This window comes from Kogia breviceps, chromosome 3, assembly GCF_026419965.1.
Source record: "Kogia breviceps isolate mKogBre1 chromosome 3, mKogBre1 haplotype 1, whole genome shotgun sequence".
NCBI lineage: Eukaryota > Metazoa > Chordata > Mammalia > Artiodactyla > Physeteridae > Kogia > Kogia breviceps.
The window spans coordinates 145,249,691-145,273,078 of NC_081312.1; the positions used below are offsets into that span (position 1 = coordinate 145,249,691).

The window sequence follows — 23,388 nt, forward strand, 5'->3', positions numbered from 1 at the left end:
ACTATGCTGTCTACTAAATATTATACCAACTTTTTTTTTTTTTTTTTTTTTTTTTGCGGTACACGGGCCTCTCACCACTGTGGCCTCTTCTGCTGCGGAGCACAGGCTCTGGGCACTCAGGCCCAGCAGCCATGGCCCACGGGCCCAGCCGCTTCACGGCATGCAGGATGCTCCCGGACTGGGGCACGAACCCGCATCCCCTGCATCGGCAGGCGGACTCTCAACCACTGCGCCACCACGGAAGCCCTATACCAACTTTTACCTGAAACATAACTCTTGTGTTTGAAATACACACACACGAGAAACATTTATGTGTTGAGTAACCTTGATTGAATATTTTGGGGAGATAGATATGGGGCTTGCATTGTAAAAATGCAAATAATTTTGAAGAAAGTTAAACACTGTCAAGGGATGTGTAGCCCAAGGTATGTTTTTTTTCTACCCATTTCTCCCCAAGTTCATGTCATCCTCTTCCTTTCTTTCCTGAACTCCTCTACCCTTAATGAGTATACCAGGAACTCCAATTTCTTCTGTCTCTAAAATGCAGAACAATTCAAATCTTCAATCTCAAATTTAGCTCTAGCCTTGTTTTGTGTATCCAGATCTATCAAGGTATTCAACAAAACAGAAGGGGCTTTCTTATAACAGGATTCACCTTCTTTAGAAGAGAATTGTCCTTGTAAGTTAGCCATTTTAGACTTTCCAGCCTTCTTGGTTGCACTAGGGAATATTAAGGATCAGTTAATCGTGTTTAGGTCAGTGTGCTCAAGAGTAATAACTGGCAGGAGACACCAGGTCTAACTGATCTTACCCATGTGGCTATTATTCTTTTAATTCTGATGTTAGATCTGGATTTTATTGCTGTTAAGTTATATGGCATTCCCTTCCAGTACAGACATCACTTATATAACGTTCTTGCTTGGAGCCAAGCATTCCAATGTACTCAACTAGGCTTCTATCATTTATAAGAAATTTTTTTCCCATTTTACCTATAAGGCATTTGTCTTTTTAAAAAAATAAAGTAACTATTTACCTCAAGAATAATACCAACATTTTTCCTGGCAACTCAAGTTGGATCTCAGTAAGAAACCAACTCTTACTATGTTAGGGGGAAAATGGAAAGGAATTTATTGTAAGGATCCAGAGAATCAAAACAATAATTTAACCACCAGTTCCTGGGCAAGAGAGAAACTAGAATAGCTCTGGAGCTCTGGGGACCTCAGAGGTGGGAACTCACTGTCAGTCTTATAGAGGTCCCAGCTCTGGGATAACTTGGCTCAAACCTGCCTTCCATCTCTGTGTGTCTCTGCTAGAAATTTTATTTTGTAAACCTTTTAAATTAAAGTATAACATATATTAAGTACACAGATCTTAAGTGTATAGCTCAATAAATTTTTACCAAGTGAACACACTCATGTAACTGATATGGGAGAAGGAAATATCACGTCCCAGGCGAGTGAGCCCCTGAGACGGGCCACCAAGTGAGGGTCCTTGGCTTCGTGCAGGAAGGAATTCAAGAACAAGCCATAGTAAGAGGTTTCATGGTGAAAGCAGGTTTATTTGGAGGGATACACATTTCATAGGCAGAATGTGGACCGGCTCTGAAAGTGAGAGCAGCCCCCCGGGGTAACAAGTGGGAGGAATATTCTAATTATTTGGGGGAAGGGGTGGGGATTTCCAGGAACTGGGCCATGGCCCACTTTTTGGCCTTTTTTGGTGAGCCTCAGAACTGTCAGGGCGCCATTGATGGGTGTGTCATTTAGCTAATGTATTTCAATGAGCGTATAATGAGATTCAAGGGCTATTGGAAATCAAATCTTCCAACATATTGGGCCTAGTGGGTTCTAACCAGTTTTTGTCATATCCTGTTTTTCTCAACAGCTGTGTCATTCTTTTAATGGTTGTGTTCTGCCCCCTTCCTTTCTGCCTCATAACTAGTATGTAGACCAAGATATAGGCCATTATCAGTGCCCTAGAAATCTCCCTCTTGCCCTCTCCCAGTCATTACCCCTCAAAGGTATCCACTATTCTGACTTCTCTGTCACATAAATTTGTTTTGCCTATTTTGAACTTTATTTAAATGGAATCATACAGTATGCTTTAATGTCTGGCTTCTTTTGCTCAAGATAATGCCTGTGAAATATATCCTTATTGTTGCATATAACAATTGCTTTTTCCGATTGCTATATAGAATTATATTCTTGATGGACATGTGGGTCATTTCCAATTTGGTAATATTGTAAACAAAGCTACAAATGAATATTCTTCCACATATCTTTTGGATCACATATGTTTTCACTCTCTAAGGGTGTAACTGCTGGGTGGTAAAATAAGCGTATATTCAGATTTAGTAGATATAGCCAAATAGCTTTCCAAAGAGGCTGTGCCAGTTTATATTCCCACATGCAGATGATAAGAGTTCCACTTGCTCCACATTCTTGTCAACACGTGGTAGTGTCATTTAAAGTTTTTTATCCTTTCTGGAGAGTAAGTAGTGTTATCTCATTGTGTACATTTCCTTGTTGACTTTAGATGTTGAACACCTTCTTTTCATATGCTCATTGAATAATTAGATATCCTCCTTTGTGAAGTGCTTGTTTAAGTATTTTATTGGGTTGTCTGTCTTTTTTCTTATTGAGTCCTTTATTAGATTCTACATTTAAAACCTAAATTCCCAGAAGAGAGTTAGAGTGGCCAGCTTGGACCACATTCTCATCCCTGTGGTAAGGGGTGTGCTGGCTTATGATGCACATTCTTTCAGAATTATATAAAGTGGGAGTAATGGAAGTTTTCCAAAGGGAGATCCACTGGGCAGCCAAAAGCAAATTGTTATAACATTAGTTTTTATTTAAATGCTCATTTCTTACTTACAGTGAAAGTGTCCTGGAGCCATCATGAACCAGAATTTGGTTTCTCATTTGAATAGAAATTTTAAACAATTCTAAAAAGTCCTCTGGAAAATTATTTCTTTGCAATATTATCATCAAATAAGAATCAGGAGTCATTTTGGTTAAGTGCCTTATCTTTTCCTCCTTACACCAAATCTTATCTGTTTATATTAAATATAAATTTATATTTGTATTAAACTTTATATTAACATAGCACTGTATAGTTAATGATATTTTCCATTCATTCTCTCATTTAATCATGTTTTAACTAATTATAATACAAAAAGAGATTTTAAATTATTCTTCAAAAAAATTAATATTGGGTTTTCCCTGGTGGTGCAGTGGTTGAGAGTCCGCCTGCCGATGCAGGGGACACGGGTTCGTGCCCCGGTCCGGGAAGATCCCACATGCCGCGGAGCAGCTGGGCCTGTGAGCCATGGCCGCTGAGCCTGCGCGTCTGCGCGTCCGGAGCCTGTGCTCCGCAACGGGAGAGGCCACAACAGTGACAGGCCCGCGTACCGCAAAAAAAAAAAAAAAAAAAAAAAAAAAAAAAATTAATATTGAATACATTCTCAATAAGGCTAAAGTTCTTTTTGACCAAATCCCCAAATCCCAATACCCTCCCCGCTGTGCCAGAAGTTACCACTGTTTTAAGTTTGATGCATACAGTTCTACTTAGATAGTAAATAGTATACATTTTTCCTCAACTTGTTTTTTTTTTCCTACTATGTCTTTTAATCTATGGTGTTGCATACCCATCTAATTTATACATTTATGTTTATGGGAATATAGTGTCAATATAGCACAATTTATTTAACCTCTTTCCCTATTGACATTAATTTGGTTGTTTAGATTTCACATTGTTTCCTATGAATTTTTCACATAATAGGAAAATATTCTATACATAAAACTGATCCAAAAAGCTCAATGTGGCAAAAGAACATTATTTTTGAAGTCAGTATTTTTCTATTTATTCTGCAATAAACACTTTTTTTGTCCTTCAACATCAGCTAGCATATACAATGAGGGACATGCCCTCTTGTTCTAAAATTCTGTGATTCTGTATGTATTTCTAATAAGAGATGCCAAGTTGCTTTTTGTACTTTCACTGTACACTAGACAGGCAGTATAGAGTTTTAACCTCAAAATTATCTCCTTAGAAGAAGTGAGTTTATTTTTGGCCTCATAAATGAGTCAAGAGAAGGAGGAAGAATTCAGATGCAACAGATTTACTTAATAAATTGCTTGCAACTTACTTATCTTCACTTGAGTCTCTTCAATTGAAAGCTAAACAAGTTTGTGCAGGTAGATAAGACCTTCAGCTTAATTTATAAGTGGTTTCTTGCAAACCCCTCAAGCCATTCATTTTATCTCTCACCATCTCTTAACAGAACTGGAATGTTAACCTATATTTGGTAAGAAAACTCAGAGAGTTTTCTCAATGGTTTAGACAATTGAGGCCATGTGTAACTTAGAAATGACTTCTTTGCGTTAGAAATGTGGCATGTAAAGAAAGAGGACAAAATTACACCCACTTGCACACACACCACATTACCTACAGGATAATTTTCACTTTTAAAATAAAATATTGAGCTTCTAATTGTTTTCCAACTTGTTTTCTTGGGTTTATATGGAGGTAATGTTATTTTTAGTCACAGATTTGAGTCATTTCAAATTACAGTGTAGAAATCCTCATTTATAATACTTTTACTCTATATATTATAATAAAGTAGAAGCAATTTCTTAAATGTTTAACTCAAATTCACTTTAATGGATACATTCTCTAATTCAGCCTTAAGAATAGTTAGGGTAAAAGAATCCACCGATACAACGTCTTTTATTCTTCCAGGGAACAATATAAAACATTTTGCAGTTCAAATTGTTACCTTTCTATCTTTTTGATAATTCATGCAAATATCATCTATAATCCTAAATGTTACTCATTTTAAGTAAAAGTTCAAAAGTCATTATAGAAGGACCATATTTTTGTAGTAATTATTAATATTTTTTCCTAACCTCCACTTTTCAATTTTATCACTCAAAAATGGTTAATAACTAAAACTGAATGTTCTTTGTAAGTTTATTTTATATTTGGGAGTGAAAACAAGCAATAGCATTTGCTCACACGTTTTGAGCTACAGAGTATTGATGGTTTAGACATGGCTTATTTATTTGTAGAGCTGAGTCATATGCAATAAGAAAACAACATAAAATCCATAAGTATAAAAATTTTATGAGGTAAAAATATTAGTGTCACATATGCACTTTCCTCTACTGCTGGGAAATATATTTCATTCATTGAACACCTAACTGTTGACTGGCTACTATATGTCCAGTGGTAAGATAATGCACATGATTCCTATATTCAAGGAATTCCGACATTAATTCAGGGAGCACTGTAAGGCAATTTATAAGACAATGCATTAGGTCCGGTAAAAGAGGTATGAATAAGTTGTTTTTTTTTTTTTTTTTTTTTTTTTTTTTGCGGTATGCGGGCCTCTCACTGCTGTGGCCTCTCCCGCTGCGGAGCACAGGCTCCGGACGCACAGGCCCAGCGGCCACGGCTCACGGGCTCAGTTGCTCCGCGGCATGTGGGATCCTCCCGGAACGGGGCACGAACCCGTGTCTCCTGCATCGGCAGGCGGACTCTCAACCACTGCGCCACCAGGGAAGCCCATGAATAAGTTTTTAAAAGAATGAAAGCTGACTAAAGTTTTTTTCTAAAAAAAAGGTAAGAATTGAGGTCTGTGATTACACTGAAAACAGTGCAACTAAGTTTGCTTGGGGAAATTGTGACATGTGAGCTGGATCTTAAAAAATGAGTAACTGAGGGCCTCCCTGGTGGCTCAGTGGTTGAGAGTCCGCCTGCCGATGCAGGGGACACGGGTTTGTGCCCCGGTCTGGGAAGATCCCACATGCAGCGGAGCGGCTGGGCCCATGAGCCATGGCTGCTAAGCCTGCGCGTCCGGAGCACAAAAAAGTGAGCAACTGGGACTTCCCTCGTAGCGCAGTGGTTAAGAATCCGCCTGCCAATGCAGGGAACAAGGGTTCGATCCCTGGTCCAGGAAGATCCCACTTGTTACGGAGCAACTAAGCCCGTGTGCCACAACTACTGAGCCTGCTCTCTAGAGCCCGTGCTCTGCAACAAGAGAAGCCACCGCAAGGAAAAGCCCGTGCACCGCAAGGAAGAGTAGCCCCTGCTCGCTGCAACTAGAGGAAGACGGCGTGCAGCAACAAAGACGCAACGCAGCCAAAAAATAATTAATTAATTAATTTTTTTTTTTTTTTTAAAGAAATGAGTAACTGCTTTCCAGTCAAAGAAAAGTGAGGCAGAAGGGCACTGCAAGAAGAAAGACAGCGTGGGCAATGTTATAGAATGGTGAAAGTCAGAAATCTTCCATTTAAAGAGATCTGTTTCTCCTGTAGCTCTAAGGCAGGTTGTGATGAAAACAAGTCCAAGCTTTAATGGCAAGGGTGGCAACACTACACAGGAAACTGAATACACAGACTCAACAGGTTGGTCATGCCAAAGGCAAGGCTCTGATGGAGAAAATACTGGACTCAGTTCTGTAAACCTTAGAAGCGGACATTTGGTTGGAAGAGCCTGAGAAACTTGAAACCCCATTATACTAAACTGAATAATGGCCACCAGAACATAGCAAGTCTTAATCCTTGGAATTGTAATTACATTACCTTATTTGGAAAAGGGGTCTTTGGAGATGTAAGTTAAGGATCTTGAGATAAGGAGATTACTCTGGATTATCCAGGTGAGCCCTAAATGCCATCACAAGTGTTCTTATGAGTGAGAGCCAGAGGGACAAAACACAGATACACAGAGGAGGCAATGTAAAGAGAGATGCAGCTGCAGAGCAGAGAGATGCAGCTACAAACCAAGGAATGCTGACAGCTGCCAGAAACTGGAAGAGGCAAGGAACCGATTCTCCTCTGGAACCTCCAGTGGGAGTGCAACCCTGCCAACACCTAGATTTTGGACTTCCGGTCTCCAAAACTGTGACAGAAGAATTTTATGTTGCTTAACTCAGCCAGTTTGTGGCAATTTGCTATGGCGTTCCCTAGGAAACTAATACACCCAGATTTCCCTGAACTCTCTGGACTGGCAGAAGCCCTTCCCTTGCCCTTGCTGGTGGCGAGCAGCCTCCTGCACCTAGAGGCCCTGCAAAGATGTTACACCAGGCAGGTGCCTCTCAAGATGATGCTTGTCCTCTTCAAGATCCTGAGCCATCAACTCCTCCAGAAACATAATGGATGCATTTTGGGGTCAGGTCACAGCACAGCCTTAAAATAAAGAAATATAATCCCTGCTCTGGGAGGAAATACTATACATATTACCATAGCTGAAAGAAACCAAGAGAGCCTAAGCCAGAATAGATCTTGAAGGAGTTGACTACAAAGGGCAGACTATAAAGGCTGAGTGAGGAGAATTTATTAAAATGGACCCATTCTCCTCTTACTCAGAATTTAGAGTCCTGACAAGAATACCTGGATCTAGTCTTAATATGCTGCTGGGATTGTTCCTTGAGACTTGAGCGTGACTGTGGCATACAGCAAATGAAGAAGAGAGGTCCAGACAGCCTTCACAGAATCACTGAGGTAAAAATCAGAAAGCTCGGGGAGGGAGGAATATTAGAATTGGTTTATAATCAATAAACTCATCAGAAAACTCACCACCCAACTGTATTCCCTAAGAGGACACCTCACTAAGGCAATAAGGAATGCACTGGTGAGGGGGCTTCTAATGGCTTTGGGTTCATTGGCTAACCTCTATAGGGCAGGGATGGCAATAGTAGATATTATCATGAAACTATATTTGTAACAGTAAGGTTCTGGAAGCGCAGAGGCCTGTGAACATTACTACAACGGGCAGTAAGGTAGCAGACTTTGGGTGTTGTTCTCTAAGAACTAGACCCTCAGATCTGTGATCCAAAAGGTGGAAATGGGCTAGACTCTCTCACAATCATCTCAGTGACTCATTTGTGGAATTTGTGCTCCCTGCTCCTGCAATTTAGGCTCTGTGGGATTAGAAGTCCTAGTTCTTGAAATGGTGTGTGGGGATGCTTCCTTTAGGAGACAGTAACAGTTCCACTATACCTGAAACTATGACTATCACTTGGTCATTTTGAGCTTTTCATAATCGTAGCCCCATAGACAAATGAGGGAGTTATCATGTGGGGGGAGGGGTCAACTCTGATTCTCATGAAGAGCTAGTTTGGGGCTATACAAGAAAGAGCATGTGTGGAACTCAGGATTCACTGCGGCATATCCTAATACATGCATGTCCAATGATAACTAAATAGTCTATTGCAACAATGATGGCCTGATAAGGTTAATACAACTGACGGTTCACAGCCCTTGGAGATAAAAATCTGAGTCACCACCAGGCAACAACACAGACTTGCTGAAGTGCCAGCCAAGGGCGGGGGACATCTAGACTGGGTATTTTAGGAGAGAGATGATAAATATTAATTACTACTCTGAGCCCAGTTACTGCAGTGGGCGCTGCAACTAATCCTTGTGTCGGATTTCTTTTGCACTCTGCTTCATATTTCCTCATATCCTCTCATCTAGCCTTTACTTCAGTCCTGCTGCAGCAACCAGCTGTGTGGAGATGTTTTTGGGCAATGACGTCCTTTGGTTGCTTAGCAGGCTTTCCCCTTCTGCACCCAGGCTTCACTGTCACTCCTGTTTAAGATGCCAGCTGGAGCCTTCTCAGCCATGCTACACAGAAGCAAATCTGGAAAAGTAGGAGAGGTAACACCCCTCAAGACAAACCCCTGCCTGTCCAGTGGGGAATGGAAACCAGTGGATAAATACTCCTTTCTTGGGAAGATAATTCTGAGGTATGGGAATTCCCTGGTGGTCCATTGTTAGGACTCCATGCTTCCACTGCAGGGGGCCCAGGTTCAATCCCTGGTCAGGGAACTAAGATCCCATAGGTTGTGTGGCACGGCCAAACAAAAAGAAAAAAGAAAATTCTGAGGTATATTCTGCATGGCTCTTTAGGGGACTTTAGTGAGACTGAGCCCTACATCAACTCAATAATAGTGATCAAACTCAATAACTCAAAAACCATTACATTGGTTTTACCCCCTTCCCTGTCTTACTCTTCTCCTGCCCTCACTCATGTTCCCTAGGATGACTAGTATGCTGGACAATGTTTTTTTCCTGGCTCTCTAGGAAAAAAAAAATTACTCTGGTTTGTACCATTTGCCAATTTCTGCAGTTGGATAGAGATATGCATAGTTGGTCCAGTGGTCCTTGGGAGCCAGTAGGAGCTGAGTTTGAGCACACCACTGCTTGGGAGCATGCCCCGTAATAAACTACCTGCATACAAATCTTTGTCTCAGAAGACACAGGTGGCTTAGGAAGGACGAAGAGTTACCTATCTGTCTGAGCCAATAAGCAGAGAGTGGTTGGTACACCATTAGCCATGGATACCAATAAGACAAAATATTATAATGAGATTGGAGGGAGAAGAATTTCTATTATATAACAAATTGATGGTGGCAAAAGGGGTAGGGGTAAGAATTTGAGGATACGCAGAAGTTTCTACTGGGTAGATAGTAATGCCATTTCTAGACACAGAGAATATAGGACAATGGTGAGTTCATCTTTGGATCTATTAAATTTAAGGGTTTTTTAAAATATTCAGGCAGAGTTAGCTACTGGGAAATACATGTGTGAAGCTTAGGAAAGAGCTAAGGGTGTGGAAGCTGTGCACAATATTATTGTGAAATGTTATTGTTGATAATTACTCATTATTCCTGGAATATCCTGCCTCCCTCTCTCTCCTCCAACCCAGGCAGCAGTGAGCAGTGCTTTCCATATTTACTGCCCTCAGGGGAGGGCTGTTACTACAGAAATGAAAAGAGAAAGATAAGTCCATGTTCAGTTTATAAGTTTCAAAATAGAGCTTTGAATCTCCTAGTAGAAAAAATAGCTTGAGAAAAAAAGGTTTTTTGAGTTTCAAAAGCCTGGATTTTGAGTGCCAAGAGCCAAAGTTGATGCCATTAGCACCAGATTTCGGTAGAATGAATGATGATAAAAGAGCCAGTTTTCCTACCCTTAAGAGAGAGTTGGAGGTGAAAACAAGATATAGTTGAGTGTCTCTGAGAAAGGACCCTTCTCCCAGCCTACATCCTCACTGCTGAGCTATCAGTAGGATACAGTGATATAATTTCCAAATAATGGTGGAGATCTGAGAGGAAGTGTGTGCCCACTTCCTGTCAGGATCCCTGTGAGATGGTAAGCCCCAGGTAGTTCTCCTTGGCTAGCATACCTAGCAGCAAATAATAGCTACAGTAGAAATGATGATAGTGTGTGATCTTACAGTGTGCTGGAGTCCAGCTGCCAAGATTTCAGTCTCCAGAGTAGTAGGGGATAGCATGCAGAACTTTCCACAATCCTAAAAGAGGGTGGAAAATGGTTGAGAGAGGGCCAGTGAACCAGGAGAGCCCTTAGAGATGGGACAACAGCCAGAGAATGATAGGTGACCTGACAACAGCTAGAATTACAATACAGAGGGACAACAGGAAAAATCCAGTCACCCTCCGCCACGGCCATGACCACATGTAAGCTCCTCGTACTTAGACTCTACTCGTGAGGGAATGGGAAGGAAAGAAAAATAATTATTTGATTGAGTTAAAACCTGAAAAGACTGGGGAAATCTGGGATGACTACATCTTTACACCTAAAATTTACCATAACTAATTACTGTAACTTAACCAAAATTTACCACACTAGAAGATTAAAAGAAAAAAGACCATCTCAAAAGATACAGAAGACATTGTTAAGTAAAATTCAGTGTCCATTTATGACCAATAATTTTAGTGAACTAGGAAGAGGCGTGAGCTTCTTAACCAGATAAAGGCTAGAAAGAAAAAGACAAACCCCAAATGAAAACAAAATCCAAAACACTACAGCAAATATCATTCTCTTTAAAACCAGGAGTAAGACAATTATGCCTGTTATCACCACGTCTGTTTGTTAGACAGGACAAGATAAAAAAAAGAAACGCAAGTTGAGAGGAATGGAAAGGAACAAGCAAAATTGTCATTCAAAGATGTTAATGGGGCTTCCCTGGTGGCGCAGTGGTTGAGAGTCCACCTGCCGATGCAGGGGACGCGGGTTCGTGCCCCGGTCCGGGAAGATCCCACATGCCGCGGTGCGGCTGGGCCCGTGAGCCATGGCCGCTGAGCCTGCGCGTCCGGAGCTCCGCAACGGGAGAGGCCACAACAGTGAGAGGCCTGCGTACCACACACACACACACACACACACACACACACACACACAAAGATGTTAATGAACGTCTGTGTGAAAGTGAAAATAATTATTTTAGACATAATGAAGTTGAGGAAGTTTGTTGAATACTAAGGTAAATGTACAAAACTGTTGTATTTTTGTACACCAGCAATAAACTATTAGGGTGTGTAATAAAAAAAGACATTAAATTTACAGTAGCAAGGAAAAATGCAAAGTATGTTGGGATAAATGTAGCAAAATATATGCAAGACCATAGTGGAGAAAATTGTAAAACTTTTTGAAAGACACTAAGATTTATTTATTTCTAAACTTTACTTTTTAGAACAGTTCAGATTTACAGAAAAATTGTGAAGATAGTACAGAGTGCCTATCCACCCCACCCTCAGTTTCTCCTGTTATTGCCATCTTATGTTAGTATGGTATGTTTGTTGTAATTAATAAAAAAACCTTGATGCATTATTATGAGATAATAGAAAATATATGTCTGCACCCAGTTCCCAGCACAGAGCTCCTAAAACCCTTGGCATTTCCTAAGTGATAAAAGCACTAGGAACACCTCTTGTTCTACTATTGATCTTTGATCTCTGTTCCTGACACAGAGCTTCTGAAAGTCTTGTAATTCTCTGCGTGCTAATTTCGTGGGTGATAGGACTGTCTTTTGTTCTAATGAGACAACTCTGCATGGGTTCCTGGATGAGGGCTGGGAGAAGGGAGAATGGCTGAAAATGGAGTTAATGATAGATAATGCCTGTGTGATGAAGCTTCCATAAAATCCCAAAAGCATGGGGTCTGAGGAGCTTCTAGGTTGGTGAACACATCCACACTGTGAGGGTGAAGCACCCCAACTCCATGGGGACAGAAGCTCTTGTGCTTGGGACCCTTCCAGAGCTCTCTTCATCTGGCTGTTCATTTGTATCCTTTATCATATCCTTTAATAAACTGGTTAACATAATGTTTCCCTGAGTTCTGTGAGCTGCTCTAACAAATTAATCAAACCCAAGGAGGGGGTCGTTAGAATCTCATCTATAGCCTGTCCGTCAGAAGTACAGGAGATAACCTGGGCTTGTGACTGGTGTCTAAGGTAAGGGGGAGGGTGGTCTTTTAGGACTGAAACTTAACCTGTGGAATCTGATGGTATCTCTGGCTAGATTGTATCAGAATGAAGCTGAATTGTAGGACACCCAGTTGGTGTTCAGGAATTGCTTGTTGGTATGGGGAAAAAACCTCGACACATTTGGTGACCAGAAGTGTCAGAAGTGACATGTTCTCTGTAAAGGTAAAGGAGATACACAGGGGAGAAACACAATGGAGAAGAACTGGATTTTTCCTTACATAGAAAGGAAGAAACAGGATCTTCCCTTTACAATAATTATGAACTAAAATTCATACTTTTATTTAGATTTCCGTAGTTTTTACCTAATGTCCTTTTTCTGTTCCAGGATCCTATTCTGGATACCACATTACACTATTACATTTAGTTATCATGTCTCTTTAGGTTCCTCACAGCTGTGACTTTCCTTGTTTTTGATGGACCTTGACAGTTTTGAGGAGTACTCATCAGGTATTTTGTAGATTGTCTATTGGGAACTGTCTGATGTTTTTCTCATGATTAGACTGGGGTTATAGTTTTTGGCCTCACAGAGGTAAGGTGCTACTTTCATCCCATCATATCAAGGGTACATATTATCATCACTTATCACTACTGATGTTGACCTTGAACACCTGGCTGAGGCAGTGCTTGTCAGGTTTCTCCACTTTAAAGTTCCTCTTGGGGCTTCCTTGGTGGCACAGTGGTTAAGAATCCGCCTGCCAATGCAGGGGACACGGGTTTAAGCCCTGGTGCAGGAAGATCCCACATGCTGCAGGGCAACTAAGCCCTTGCGCCACAACTACTGGGCCTGCACTCTAGATCCTGTGAGCCACAACAACTGAGGCCGCGTGCCACAACTACTGAAGTCCACGTGCCTAGAGCCTGTTCTCCGCAGCAAGAGAAGCCACCGTAATGAGAAGCCTGTGTGCCACAACAAAGAGTAACCTCCGCTCATTGCAACTAGAGAAAGCCCCGCACACAGCAGCAAAGACCCAACACAGCCAAAAATAAATAAATAAAATAAATGTAAAAATAAAAATAAAATAAATAAAGTTCCTCTTTTTCCTCCCTTTCCATACTGTAACCCTTGGGATAAAATTACTATGCTCATCCCACACTGTAGCAGTGGTAGGTCATGCTCCCCTTCCTTGGGGTGGAGGGTGGAGTATCTACATAAATTATTTTGAATTTCACGCAAAGATTTGTCTCTACTCTCCCACTTATTTACTAAATGATTTATTTATATCATTACAGACATGTATATTTATTTTATACTTTGGGTTATAATCCAATATTTATTTTGTTGCTCAAACTGTTCCAGCTGTGGTAATTGTGGGTTTGATTTTTTTGAGCACTTCTTTACTTCCTGGCACTAAAAGATGCTCCAGGTTCATCTTGTATATTCCCTGCCCCAGTCCTAGAATCAGCCTTTTCTCCAAGGTACCCGGGTTCCTTTTATTGGAGATATTTATTTTTAACCAGAACAATGTCATTTCTTTTAAAAAAAAATTGAAGCAATCTATTTATTTATTATTTTTGGCTGTGCCAGGTCTTAGTTGCAGCACGCGGGATCTTTGTTGTGGCACGTGGGATCTTTAGTTGCGGCACGTGGGATCTTTAGTTGCAGCATGTGTCCTCTTAGTCGCGGCATGCAGGATCTAGTTCCCTGACCAGGGATCGAACCTGGGCCCCCTGCATTGGGAGCATGGAGTCTTAACCACTACACCACCAGGGAAGTCCAGAAAGTATAAAGACATTTTTTCTTGTACCATTTGAGAGTACTTTGCAAACTTGCTGCCCCATCACCTTCTAATACCTTAGTGTGTACTTCTTATGAACAGAATCATTCTCATCTACATAACCACAGTATAATCATCATAATCTGGCAGTTAACATTCATATATTACAACCAGTTAATATATCCTCAGATATATTCATGTTTCAGCAAATGTCCAGATACTGTCTTTTATAGCAATGGGGTTCAGGATCATGAGTTGCCTTATTTGTCATGTCTCTGTGATGGTTAATTTTATGTATTAACTTAGAGGGTGTTTTTGGATGAGATTAACATTTAAATTGGTAAACTTTGGGTGAAACAGATTGCTCTCCATAATATTGGTGGGCCTCATTCAATCAGTTGAGGGACTGAATAGAACAGAAACACTCACCTCCCCTGAGCAAGAGGAAATTCTCCAGAAAACAGTTTTTGGACTTCATATGCACCATTGGCTCTCCTGGGTCTCTAGGCTGCTGGCCCAAGTTCAGATTTTGGATATGCCAACTTCCATTATCATGTGAGCCAATTCCTTACAATAAGTTTATACATATATACATACACACACACATACCCTATTGGTTCTCTTTCTCTGGAGAACCTGATTAATACGATCTCTTTAATCTGTCATTCTGGAATAGTCCTCAAATTTCTCTGACATCCATTTTCTTGACATTTCTGAAGATTACAAGCCAGTTATTTTATATTATGTCCCTTAAGTTGGATTTGTGAGATGTTTAATGATTCAGGTTGGGCAGGAATAGCACTGAAGTCATACTCTGTTCTTCTCATTGCATCCTATCAGTTTGTAAGATTTCGGTTTGTTCCATTACTGATGTTCACTTTGATCATTTAATTACAGTGGTGTCTTTCAGCTTTTTCCCTTATGTATACAACATCAAACTCTGTAAAAATCTCACTTGCCAAACTTTGAATTTACCCATCTATTAGAATTTACATCAGTGTGGACTCATAGTACTGGATTTATTCATTAGATTATAATCTCTTAGTACTGGATTTATTCATTGGATTATAATCTGTTGCTATCACTTTATTTCGGTGCTCAAGTTAGTCTGTATTTGGCCAGTGGGAACCTCTTCAAGTTGGCTCCTGGGTCCTTTTGACATGTCCCCATCATAACTTTCATTATTTTCTGGCATAAAAAGATGTTCTATAAAAAGACTTTATAAACAAGACTGTTTATAGTAGCATTATTTGTAATAGTTAAACAAAACAACAATAGAAAATAATCCCCCAAAAAAGAAAAAAAAATGGGAAGCATTGACTCTCATTGCTTAAGTGTAAAGTTCAAACTCCTTAACATGGCGTGGAAGAGAAAGTTAAAGCAAGAAGCACTGTGCTGTATTTGGGTTTCAGTGGAAAAAACTTTTAGAATTTAATTCATTTTTTAAAAAAAGTATAATGGGATCAGATGTTTAACACCATAATCACAAACTGACATTTTTGTATTTGAATGTAATGCACCTTTGGGAAAAGATTAGTAATATCACTGGTGCTTCATTTATCTCAAGTGATACAAACTCTGAACCATTATTAAATTTCAGAGATGCCACTGTAATTTATCTAAACATTGTGCTGTAAACATTTGAAACAGCTAAATCATATAATAAAAGGTCTTTACAAATTCAAAACAAAACCTGGAAACACCCCAATGTCCAACAACAGAAAAATGATTAATTGTGATAGTCATCCAATGGAATATTACACAGCAGTGAAAATAAATTAACTATAAACAAATCAGTGTGAATCAATCTCACAAACAGAATGGTGAGTAAAAGAATCCAAGTCATTTTATGATTGCATTCATATAAAGAAGCAAAAATGACAATGCATTATTGAGTAATACATACATCTGATGAAATAATTTAAAAAACAAGAAAATGGTAAACATAGAATTCAGAATAGTAATCTTTTGGTGAGTGGAGAAAAGGAAATGGAATAGGAAAGCATGAAAGAGGTGAAAAACGTTGTTGGTAATGTTCTTTTTCTTACAGTGGGTGATAAGTATATTAGTGTCCAATTCACTGTTATTCTTTATACCTTACCTGTTTTTATAATCTTTTGTATGTACTCAAAATTTAGTTTAAAATGTTTCTATAATTTTGGACATGTTAGACACAGTTCCTGTGTTGTCTAATATAGAGGTCACTAACCACAAGTGACTATTTAAATTTAAATAATTAAAAAGTTGCACTAGCCACATTTCAAGTGCTGAATAGCCATGTAAGCTAGTGGCTACCATATTGGCAATGTAGATATAAAAGACTTCCTTCACTGAAGAAAGTTTTGTTGGACAGTACTAGACACGGTGACTATCTCTGAGAAGAGGCTCTGAGAACTCCCTTCCCACACTTGGATTTTTCATTAAAGGTTAGATTCCTGGAATCCAAGAGTAGAGGTGACCTGTGTCTTGGGTACAGTCTTACACGGAAAGCTTTACAGAAGTGCCCACGATCCCTACCTCATTCCAGAGTGGAACAGCAGCAGTACCATAGAAGTAAGGCAAAGGGTAGGCTGGAGATAGGCCCCATGTCTCTGCAGCTACAAAATGATGTGGAAGGGACAGGAGCAGATTAAAGAGGTCGGAGGACCTGAAGGGGTTTTCATCTTTGAGCTAAAATTCCATGGCCTGTATTACCAGAAACAGATGAAAGTGCTGATTTCTCCAAGGATGCTGCAGGGCGAAGATGCTAAGGCAGAGACTGCTAATTCTCTTCCTATATCCATTCCTCCCTAGTAATAGAAACTCAACAAGGCTTCCCAGAAAAAAAAAGGTCTCTTCCTATCCTGTATTTAGGTGAGCCATGTGACTCAGATCTGTTTTTTTGTTTGTTTGGTTGGTTGGTGGTTTTTTTGCGGTACGCGGGCCTCTCAGTGTTGTGGCCTCTCCCGTTGCGGAGCACAGGCTCTGGACGCGCTGGCTCAGTGGCCATGGCTCACAGGCCCAGCCGCTCCGCGGCATGTAGGATCTTCCCGGACCGGGGCACAAACCCGTGTCCCCTGCCTCGGCAGGCGGACTCTCAGCCACTGTGCCACCAGGGAAGCCCCTCAGATCTGTTTTAAGAGTTTAAGTAGAAGGCTCCGTTAGCCTTTCTTAAAAGTCGAGCATGAGACCTGAACTCCTTTCTTCATTCCTTTCTCTGCCTTGTTGCCTACAACATAGATGTAATGGTTGGAGCTTTAGCCTCTCTCTGGACTATGAAGATAAGGGCCACACTCACAAATGGCAAAGCAGCCAGCTGTAAAGTTCCTGGATTTCTGATGTCTTTTGTGGAGCAAAGTAGCCATATTTACCCTGGCCTGCCTACCTCTAGACTTTTATAGAAGAGAAAAATATAGTATCTATTATTAAAATCCTACTAGTTTGGGTTACTAACAGACAAATGTCATTCTAACTAGAGACCGCAACTAGAGACCAGTGGGATCAAGGATGCATCTACGAATGCCAGTGTGGAACGATGAAGACCGTGCAGTGCCCTCCATCCCCAAGATGATGTTGCACAACAGCCTACTAGAACTTAGAATCAACCTTAGAGGAAAGAGGGTTGAGAAGGAACACTGAGTTGATTAAGATTAGGTTTTTTGGGACTTCCCTGGTGGCGCAGTGGTTGAGAGTCCGCCTGCCGATGCAGGGGACACGGGTTCGTGCCCCAGTCCGGGAAGATCCCACATGCCACGGAGCGGCTGGGCCCGTGAGCCATGGCCGCGGAGCCTGCACGTCCGGAGCCTGTGCTCCGCAACAGGAGAGGCCACAACAGTAAGATGCCCGCCTACCGGGAAAAAAAAAAAAGATTAGGTTTTTTACTACTGGGCAGACAGGACACTTGAGGTGGGGACTAAATTCTGTTACAGAATTAAATAGGAACATTCATAGTAATATTAAAAGTAACATTCCTTGCACTACTGAGCTCTGGGTCTGAGATAGACTCTACAAAGACTGTAGCCAAAACCATGGCAATGGCAATGGCAATGGATGAGGTACAGGGAGTTTAGAGTGGAAGAAGAGGAAGAAAAAGTGAAAGTTAAAGAACTCAAACATCTAGTATCAGAAGAGAGGCAGCCAGCAGATATTATGGGAGAGAGAATTAAAGGATAACTTCCAAAAAGACCTTTTTGGGGGGTATTCCTTACAGAATTAATAACCAACATTAAAGTATCTTTCATATTGTTACCCTTGATAGATCAGTTATTTAACACCAGAACTTTTTATCCCAAAGACTCATAAAATGAAAACAACTTCCACTTCTGCATTACAATGAATATTTTAGGCAGAGATAAAGAGGTTTAGGTACATAGACTACTAGGAGGTCTTGACGAGGTTTACTAATTTCTCATTTGTTTACTGCTCCTTTATCAGTTTGAAGGCTCATGTAAAAAGAGGTTTGAAGGGAGAACAGGTTCACGAACAAGAAATAGCATGGTGATGCCACTGGAGGTTGCTAGAATTGCCTAGCCTTTCATTTGGGGGCAATCTCTAGCAGGGGTGTGAAGCTGGAAACAAATTATTATGCACAATATCTCATTCTTCATACACGCCTCTTACATGGTCATACACATAGTTAATCAAGTCAAATCAACATGAACTTAGTTGAAGGCAGCCTAGGTGGGCAAAAAGCCTGCATGAGTATACCATGCAATTGAGTGACATGTCCAATTGAAGAGGGGTTTCTCATTCTACACAGCTTTCTTGATGGTAGTGGTGATTATTGGACCACCAGCTAATACCACCTTCTCTATTTGAACTTCCTTATAATTCCAGGTACCAGATGCACAGGGCCTCTCCTAGCTTTTGGCTGGGAAATAATAATTACTGTAGTTCATCATATGTCAGTTAACTGCTTGCTTAATTCTTATTATGATTTTGGATTCAGACAGAAAGAATAAGAAATCATGAGTCAAATCAGTGGTATTTGGTGTATTTGGTGGTATTTCTTCACTATTGCCTATTAGCTATATAAGCTGATGCTTTACTTTATAAACCACTGGGATTTCTGGTTGATTTTACTACCAGTTTTAGGTTGTGTGTATCCTTCTCGTCCATTCATTAAATTTTAGTAGGAGGATGGAAGCTATTTCTATATCTGTTTGAAACCATGCCCTGAAATGACATGAATGTCCTACTTAAAATAAGATATTAAAATGTGTATCAGAAAGAGATTAGGGAAAAGTATTATTTCCAAAATAAAAGAGCATACTAAATATTTTCAGCTTTTACTCCTAACCTACTAAAAATCACAAGTATGTGACAGTTTATAAAACAGAGACATTAATACTATGATAGCTTTTTAAATTTAGTTAAGCCAACAATTCCTGACCTTTCTGGAATTTTACATTCATGTTTACTTAATTGCCACTTCTTTCTGCCTAATACAGATGATAAAATTTGGATGATGTATTAATCGAATTTTCATACATAACACAAATTAAATGAATCCTGCCAAACATAAAGCACAACAAAATCTTATATAACAAACCAATAATATTGGTATTTTAAATTGTTTATTCTGTATTCCTTAAGGAAAATTTAAATCAGATTTTGAGATTCTAGAGTTTTGCAAATTTCTGCAACTGTAGGAAAAGGGCAAGATATTAATTCTGGCTTAGACAATGACTGCTTATCATTTTCCCCATTCTCTTTTTGGGTGGTTTATTTGGTAAGAGTCTTCCTGTGACTGTGAAACTATAAACCCCATCAGACATGACTGTAAAATAAGCATGATTATTCCATAGCACAGGAGGTCCTAGTTTATTTTCCCCCTTCTTCGCTACCTTCCAGCGGTGCTGCAGATCAAGGCTAACTTAGTTAAGCAGATTTAGAGCGTTAAGACTGGAGGCTGGACGTTATTGGTAGGCTTTAAAGACGGACAGACCATATGACAGGAAACATTGATTGGTACAGTGTTTACAAATCACAAGAAGAGAATTTCAGATCCCGAGTCCAAGACTGATGCGATCCCTACAGGCCTCCCCGTTTGCTACCATGCTCAGGCTGGGCTTTGCCTGGGTGTCTCAAGGTCCAGCTTCTATTGGAATCGGCAGCCCTAACCGACAAAAAATTGGTCTGATTTTTAGTTTGTGGAGAGAATAACATTAAGCTCTCCTGATCCCAGGTGGCTAGTCAGAGGCCGAGTTCTGGGGCGGATCCCAGTGAGACTTGTTGCCGAGGAAAGCCGCAGCTTTGTTTCCCCGGCGAAGGGCGGACGTCCTCCGGGCGCCACTGCCGGCTCGGCGCAATGCCCTGAAGCTGCCTGGCTCCCAGAGGCGGCCGCGTCAGCCACTATCCTCCTGGCGTGGGGACGGAAGGCGCGCCCGCGCCGCGCGCGCTCCTCCCACCCGAGCCCCAGCACGCACGTTTTCCCACCGCGCACGGTCCTCGCGCCCAGAGCCCCACGACGCGCGCCGCTGCCGAGGCGCGGCCGGCCCTCCCCGCCCTGCTTCCTCGTGCCACAGCCGCCGGCCGGCCGCTGGGAGCGCTGTGCGCCCAGGGGAACACCGCCCCCTCTTCCTCCAATTCCTCCCGCCTCCTGCCTCTCCTCCTCCGCCTCCTCCCAATCCTCCATCTCCTCCCTCTCTCCTCCCTCCTCCCTCTCTCCTCCCTCTCTCCTCCCTCTCCTCCTCACTACAGTTCCCACTCTCTGGGTAGGGGCGAGCGCGTCCGGTTTGCTGGAACCATTCGGAAATGGCAACTTGCGCGGTGGAGGTGTTCGGGGTCCCGGAGGACGAGGTGCGAGGGCCGCGGGGCTGCGGGGCGAGCTTCCCACCGCGCTGCCCATCAGCTGGACGGGAGGAGGCGGCGGCGGCCAGAGGGACTGCTGTCAGCGCCCTCCTCCCTCTGCTCGAGCTCCGGGAGCGCGCTGGGCGCCGTGGGGACTCCTGGGGCTGCCTGGCGCGCGCAGGCGGGTGGGGTGGGGTGGGGTGCTTTAGGGAGCCGCATTTTCTTCGCGAGCCTGTAGACTCTACACCCCGCTCTTCCCTGGAACTGCCGCCTTCCTTGTCATTTTCCTTCAGGAAGTGATGAGGAGGGGGACTAGGCAGCTAGCGGCGTGAGTGCGCGGGGGCACGCGCAGCACCCCGCCTGCCCCTTCCTGCCACCCCAGGCCGAGTGTGCGTGAGCTCCGGGCGGGGGTGGGGCTGGACGAATTTCCCTGGAGCTTAGCATCCCGGCTGTTGATTAGCCTGCTCTGGCAGAGAGGCCCGTTGGGCTTAACTTTATGGACTTTGACCTGAAGACTTACAAGAGAATTGTCATTAGCTGTTTGGGTTTTTTCTTTTTCTTCTGAAATCCTTTAAAACCCCTTTACAGGAGATGGGGATGGGAAAGCAGGCAGATAGATTTTTTTTTCCCCTTCTATTTAGCAGCAAGTGTCAAGTGTGGAAAGTTCACGCTGTGCTTCACTGGTCTTCACTGATATTTTAAAAATGAAGCCAAAAAGTATAAATGTTTAAAAGAACTTCCCACAGCTGTTCACTCAAAATTCTGTGATTTGAGAATTGTCTCTTTTCAGCTAAATAAGGCTGGTTATGCCTTATGCTTATTAAAAATAAGGCTATTTGTAAAGAGTAGTTACATTTTAAGTGAGATGGGCCTTCCCTGTGTTATTGGAGATTGTCTCAAAAATGGGAATGGGTGGGAAATGAAAGGCTATCTAGTCTACCAGTGACAAGTTAAGTTTGGAGAAAAATTTTAAGCATTCTGTACATTGACTAAACTGTCACATGTACCTGTTATCAGAATTAGACCCAGTTAACTGTAAATCCTTCAGCCTAATTTAGATTGATTGCTTAGATTTTCTAATAATGTTGTAATAGTGCCTTCTTTTAGTAACTTGGTATCTTCAAAAAAACGTCTTTTATAAAGTGTCTTTTACATTTCTCTTGGAAGTTCTTGGTTTATAAACAGTGGGCAACTTGTTGATGCAAGCAGGTTATCTCCGAGCGTTTTGAAAATGATTATGTGATGCAGTTAATTTCTTAGTTATTGCTACCAGAATAGAAACAAAGTGATGGTGGACAAATGGTGGCAGCTCAGCAGTCCCTCAGGAACGACAGTCAGTATATGGCTGAAGATAATATTCTAGCTAATGTTCCATGATATGATGTGATAGCTTTCTTATCAGTCCTATCTCCCTGCTTGCCACAATAAGTTGTTCAATGCAGATAATCTCAAACTGGCCTCCTACCCAATCAGGCTGGCCTTGGAGTTTCTTTCCCTGTTGTTGTTACTACTCAGTGGTAGGCTCTGCTATTCCAGATTTCTCATCTCACTTTCTTCCAGCAGAGCCAACTGATCTTAGCATCTTGCATCTTCTCTCTCTCTTTCTCTGTACAGATCTGTTTTCAGTTGTCTGCTTTTCACATCACTCTTCTGCACAACTGAGATGAATTGAATCATGCCAGATGCTGGGTGGTCAGTAAGCATCTGGGACTAAGGGCCCTCTGAAATGAAGTTTTCCTGAACTGGATGAAGGATGTGTACTTCTGGGCAGTTTCACTCTGTTCACACGGTGGGGGTCTGGGTTGTCAGCCTCATGACTCAGATTTCCCTCCCGCTCCCCCTGTTCACTTTTTCCACGTTGAGGAAGAGAGTGAGATAGGAAGATAAGAGATATGATGAAGTGTCATCTTCTACTTCTTCCATTGTAATTTGGGTTATTCATTCGACAGACGTTTTTTAGCTGTCTGTTCTGTATCATGCAGTATGCTAGGCACCAGGTACACAGAAAAAATAGCATCTACCTGTTTCGTGAGAAGCTCATAGTCTAGTGGGAAAGACAAAAATCACTTGATTTCTGGTAGAAGTCGCCATCTCATCACTATCACTTGCCTTTATTTTCTGGTCTATCACAAAAGTAAAAGTGAGCTTAGAAAAGCAACCCCCCCCTTCCTTTTTTGGAAGAAAAACACTGCAGCTATGTCATTTTCTAAAGCTCACAGACTAGTGATTATAAGTAAGATAGGTTTGATATGACAGCAAAAAGAGATGATTCTTATTTTAAATTTGAAACTGAAACAAAGAAAAGTGAATAGGAATGGGTTAGAAGATAGTGAGAGAAGTGTAATTTCACCAGTATATAGTGAAGAGCTGCTGAGTCACACTGTATGAGCATATTGGTGTTGAAGAATGCCAAATTTTAGCTCATTATATCTCTCTCTCACTTTTGGGTGGGTTTTAGCTCTTCTTCCACATATGTGTCTTTGAGTAAGAGTTGGTCCTGGCTCCATGTACAGAACTTTGCCATTAAAGAATAACAAACTAAGCAAGTAGTATACTATAATTTATACCAAGTTTGCTCTGACAGTCTCTTGGGATTAGCAGTAGAAGCTAACTCCCACTC

The 23,388-nt window shown here is 41.5% G+C and overlaps 1 protein-coding gene across 5 annotated transcripts in view; it reads left to right on the plus strand.

Moving 5' to 3' along the window:
* NEDD4 (NEDD4 E3 ubiquitin protein ligase) overlaps window positions 1-23,388 on the plus strand; it is a 207,453-nt gene that overhangs the window by 39,307 nt on the left and 144,758 nt on the right. The window contains exon 1 of one of the 5 annotated variants that reach the window (XM_067029803.1): window positions 12,664-12,729. The exons of 2 other annotated variants lie outside the window; for them this stretch is intronic. Coding sequence is in view for 1 of the 3 variants with exons in the window: in XM_059056175.2 (XP_058912158.1) it covers window positions 20,733-20,777 (45 nt within the window). In the remaining 2 variants the exon portion in view is untranslated. Of the gene's footprint in view, window positions 1-12,663; window positions 12,730-20,522; window positions 20,778-23,388 lie in introns of those variants that run through there. 2 more of the 5 variants (XM_059056175.2, XM_067029805.1) reach the window with 2 other exon arrangements.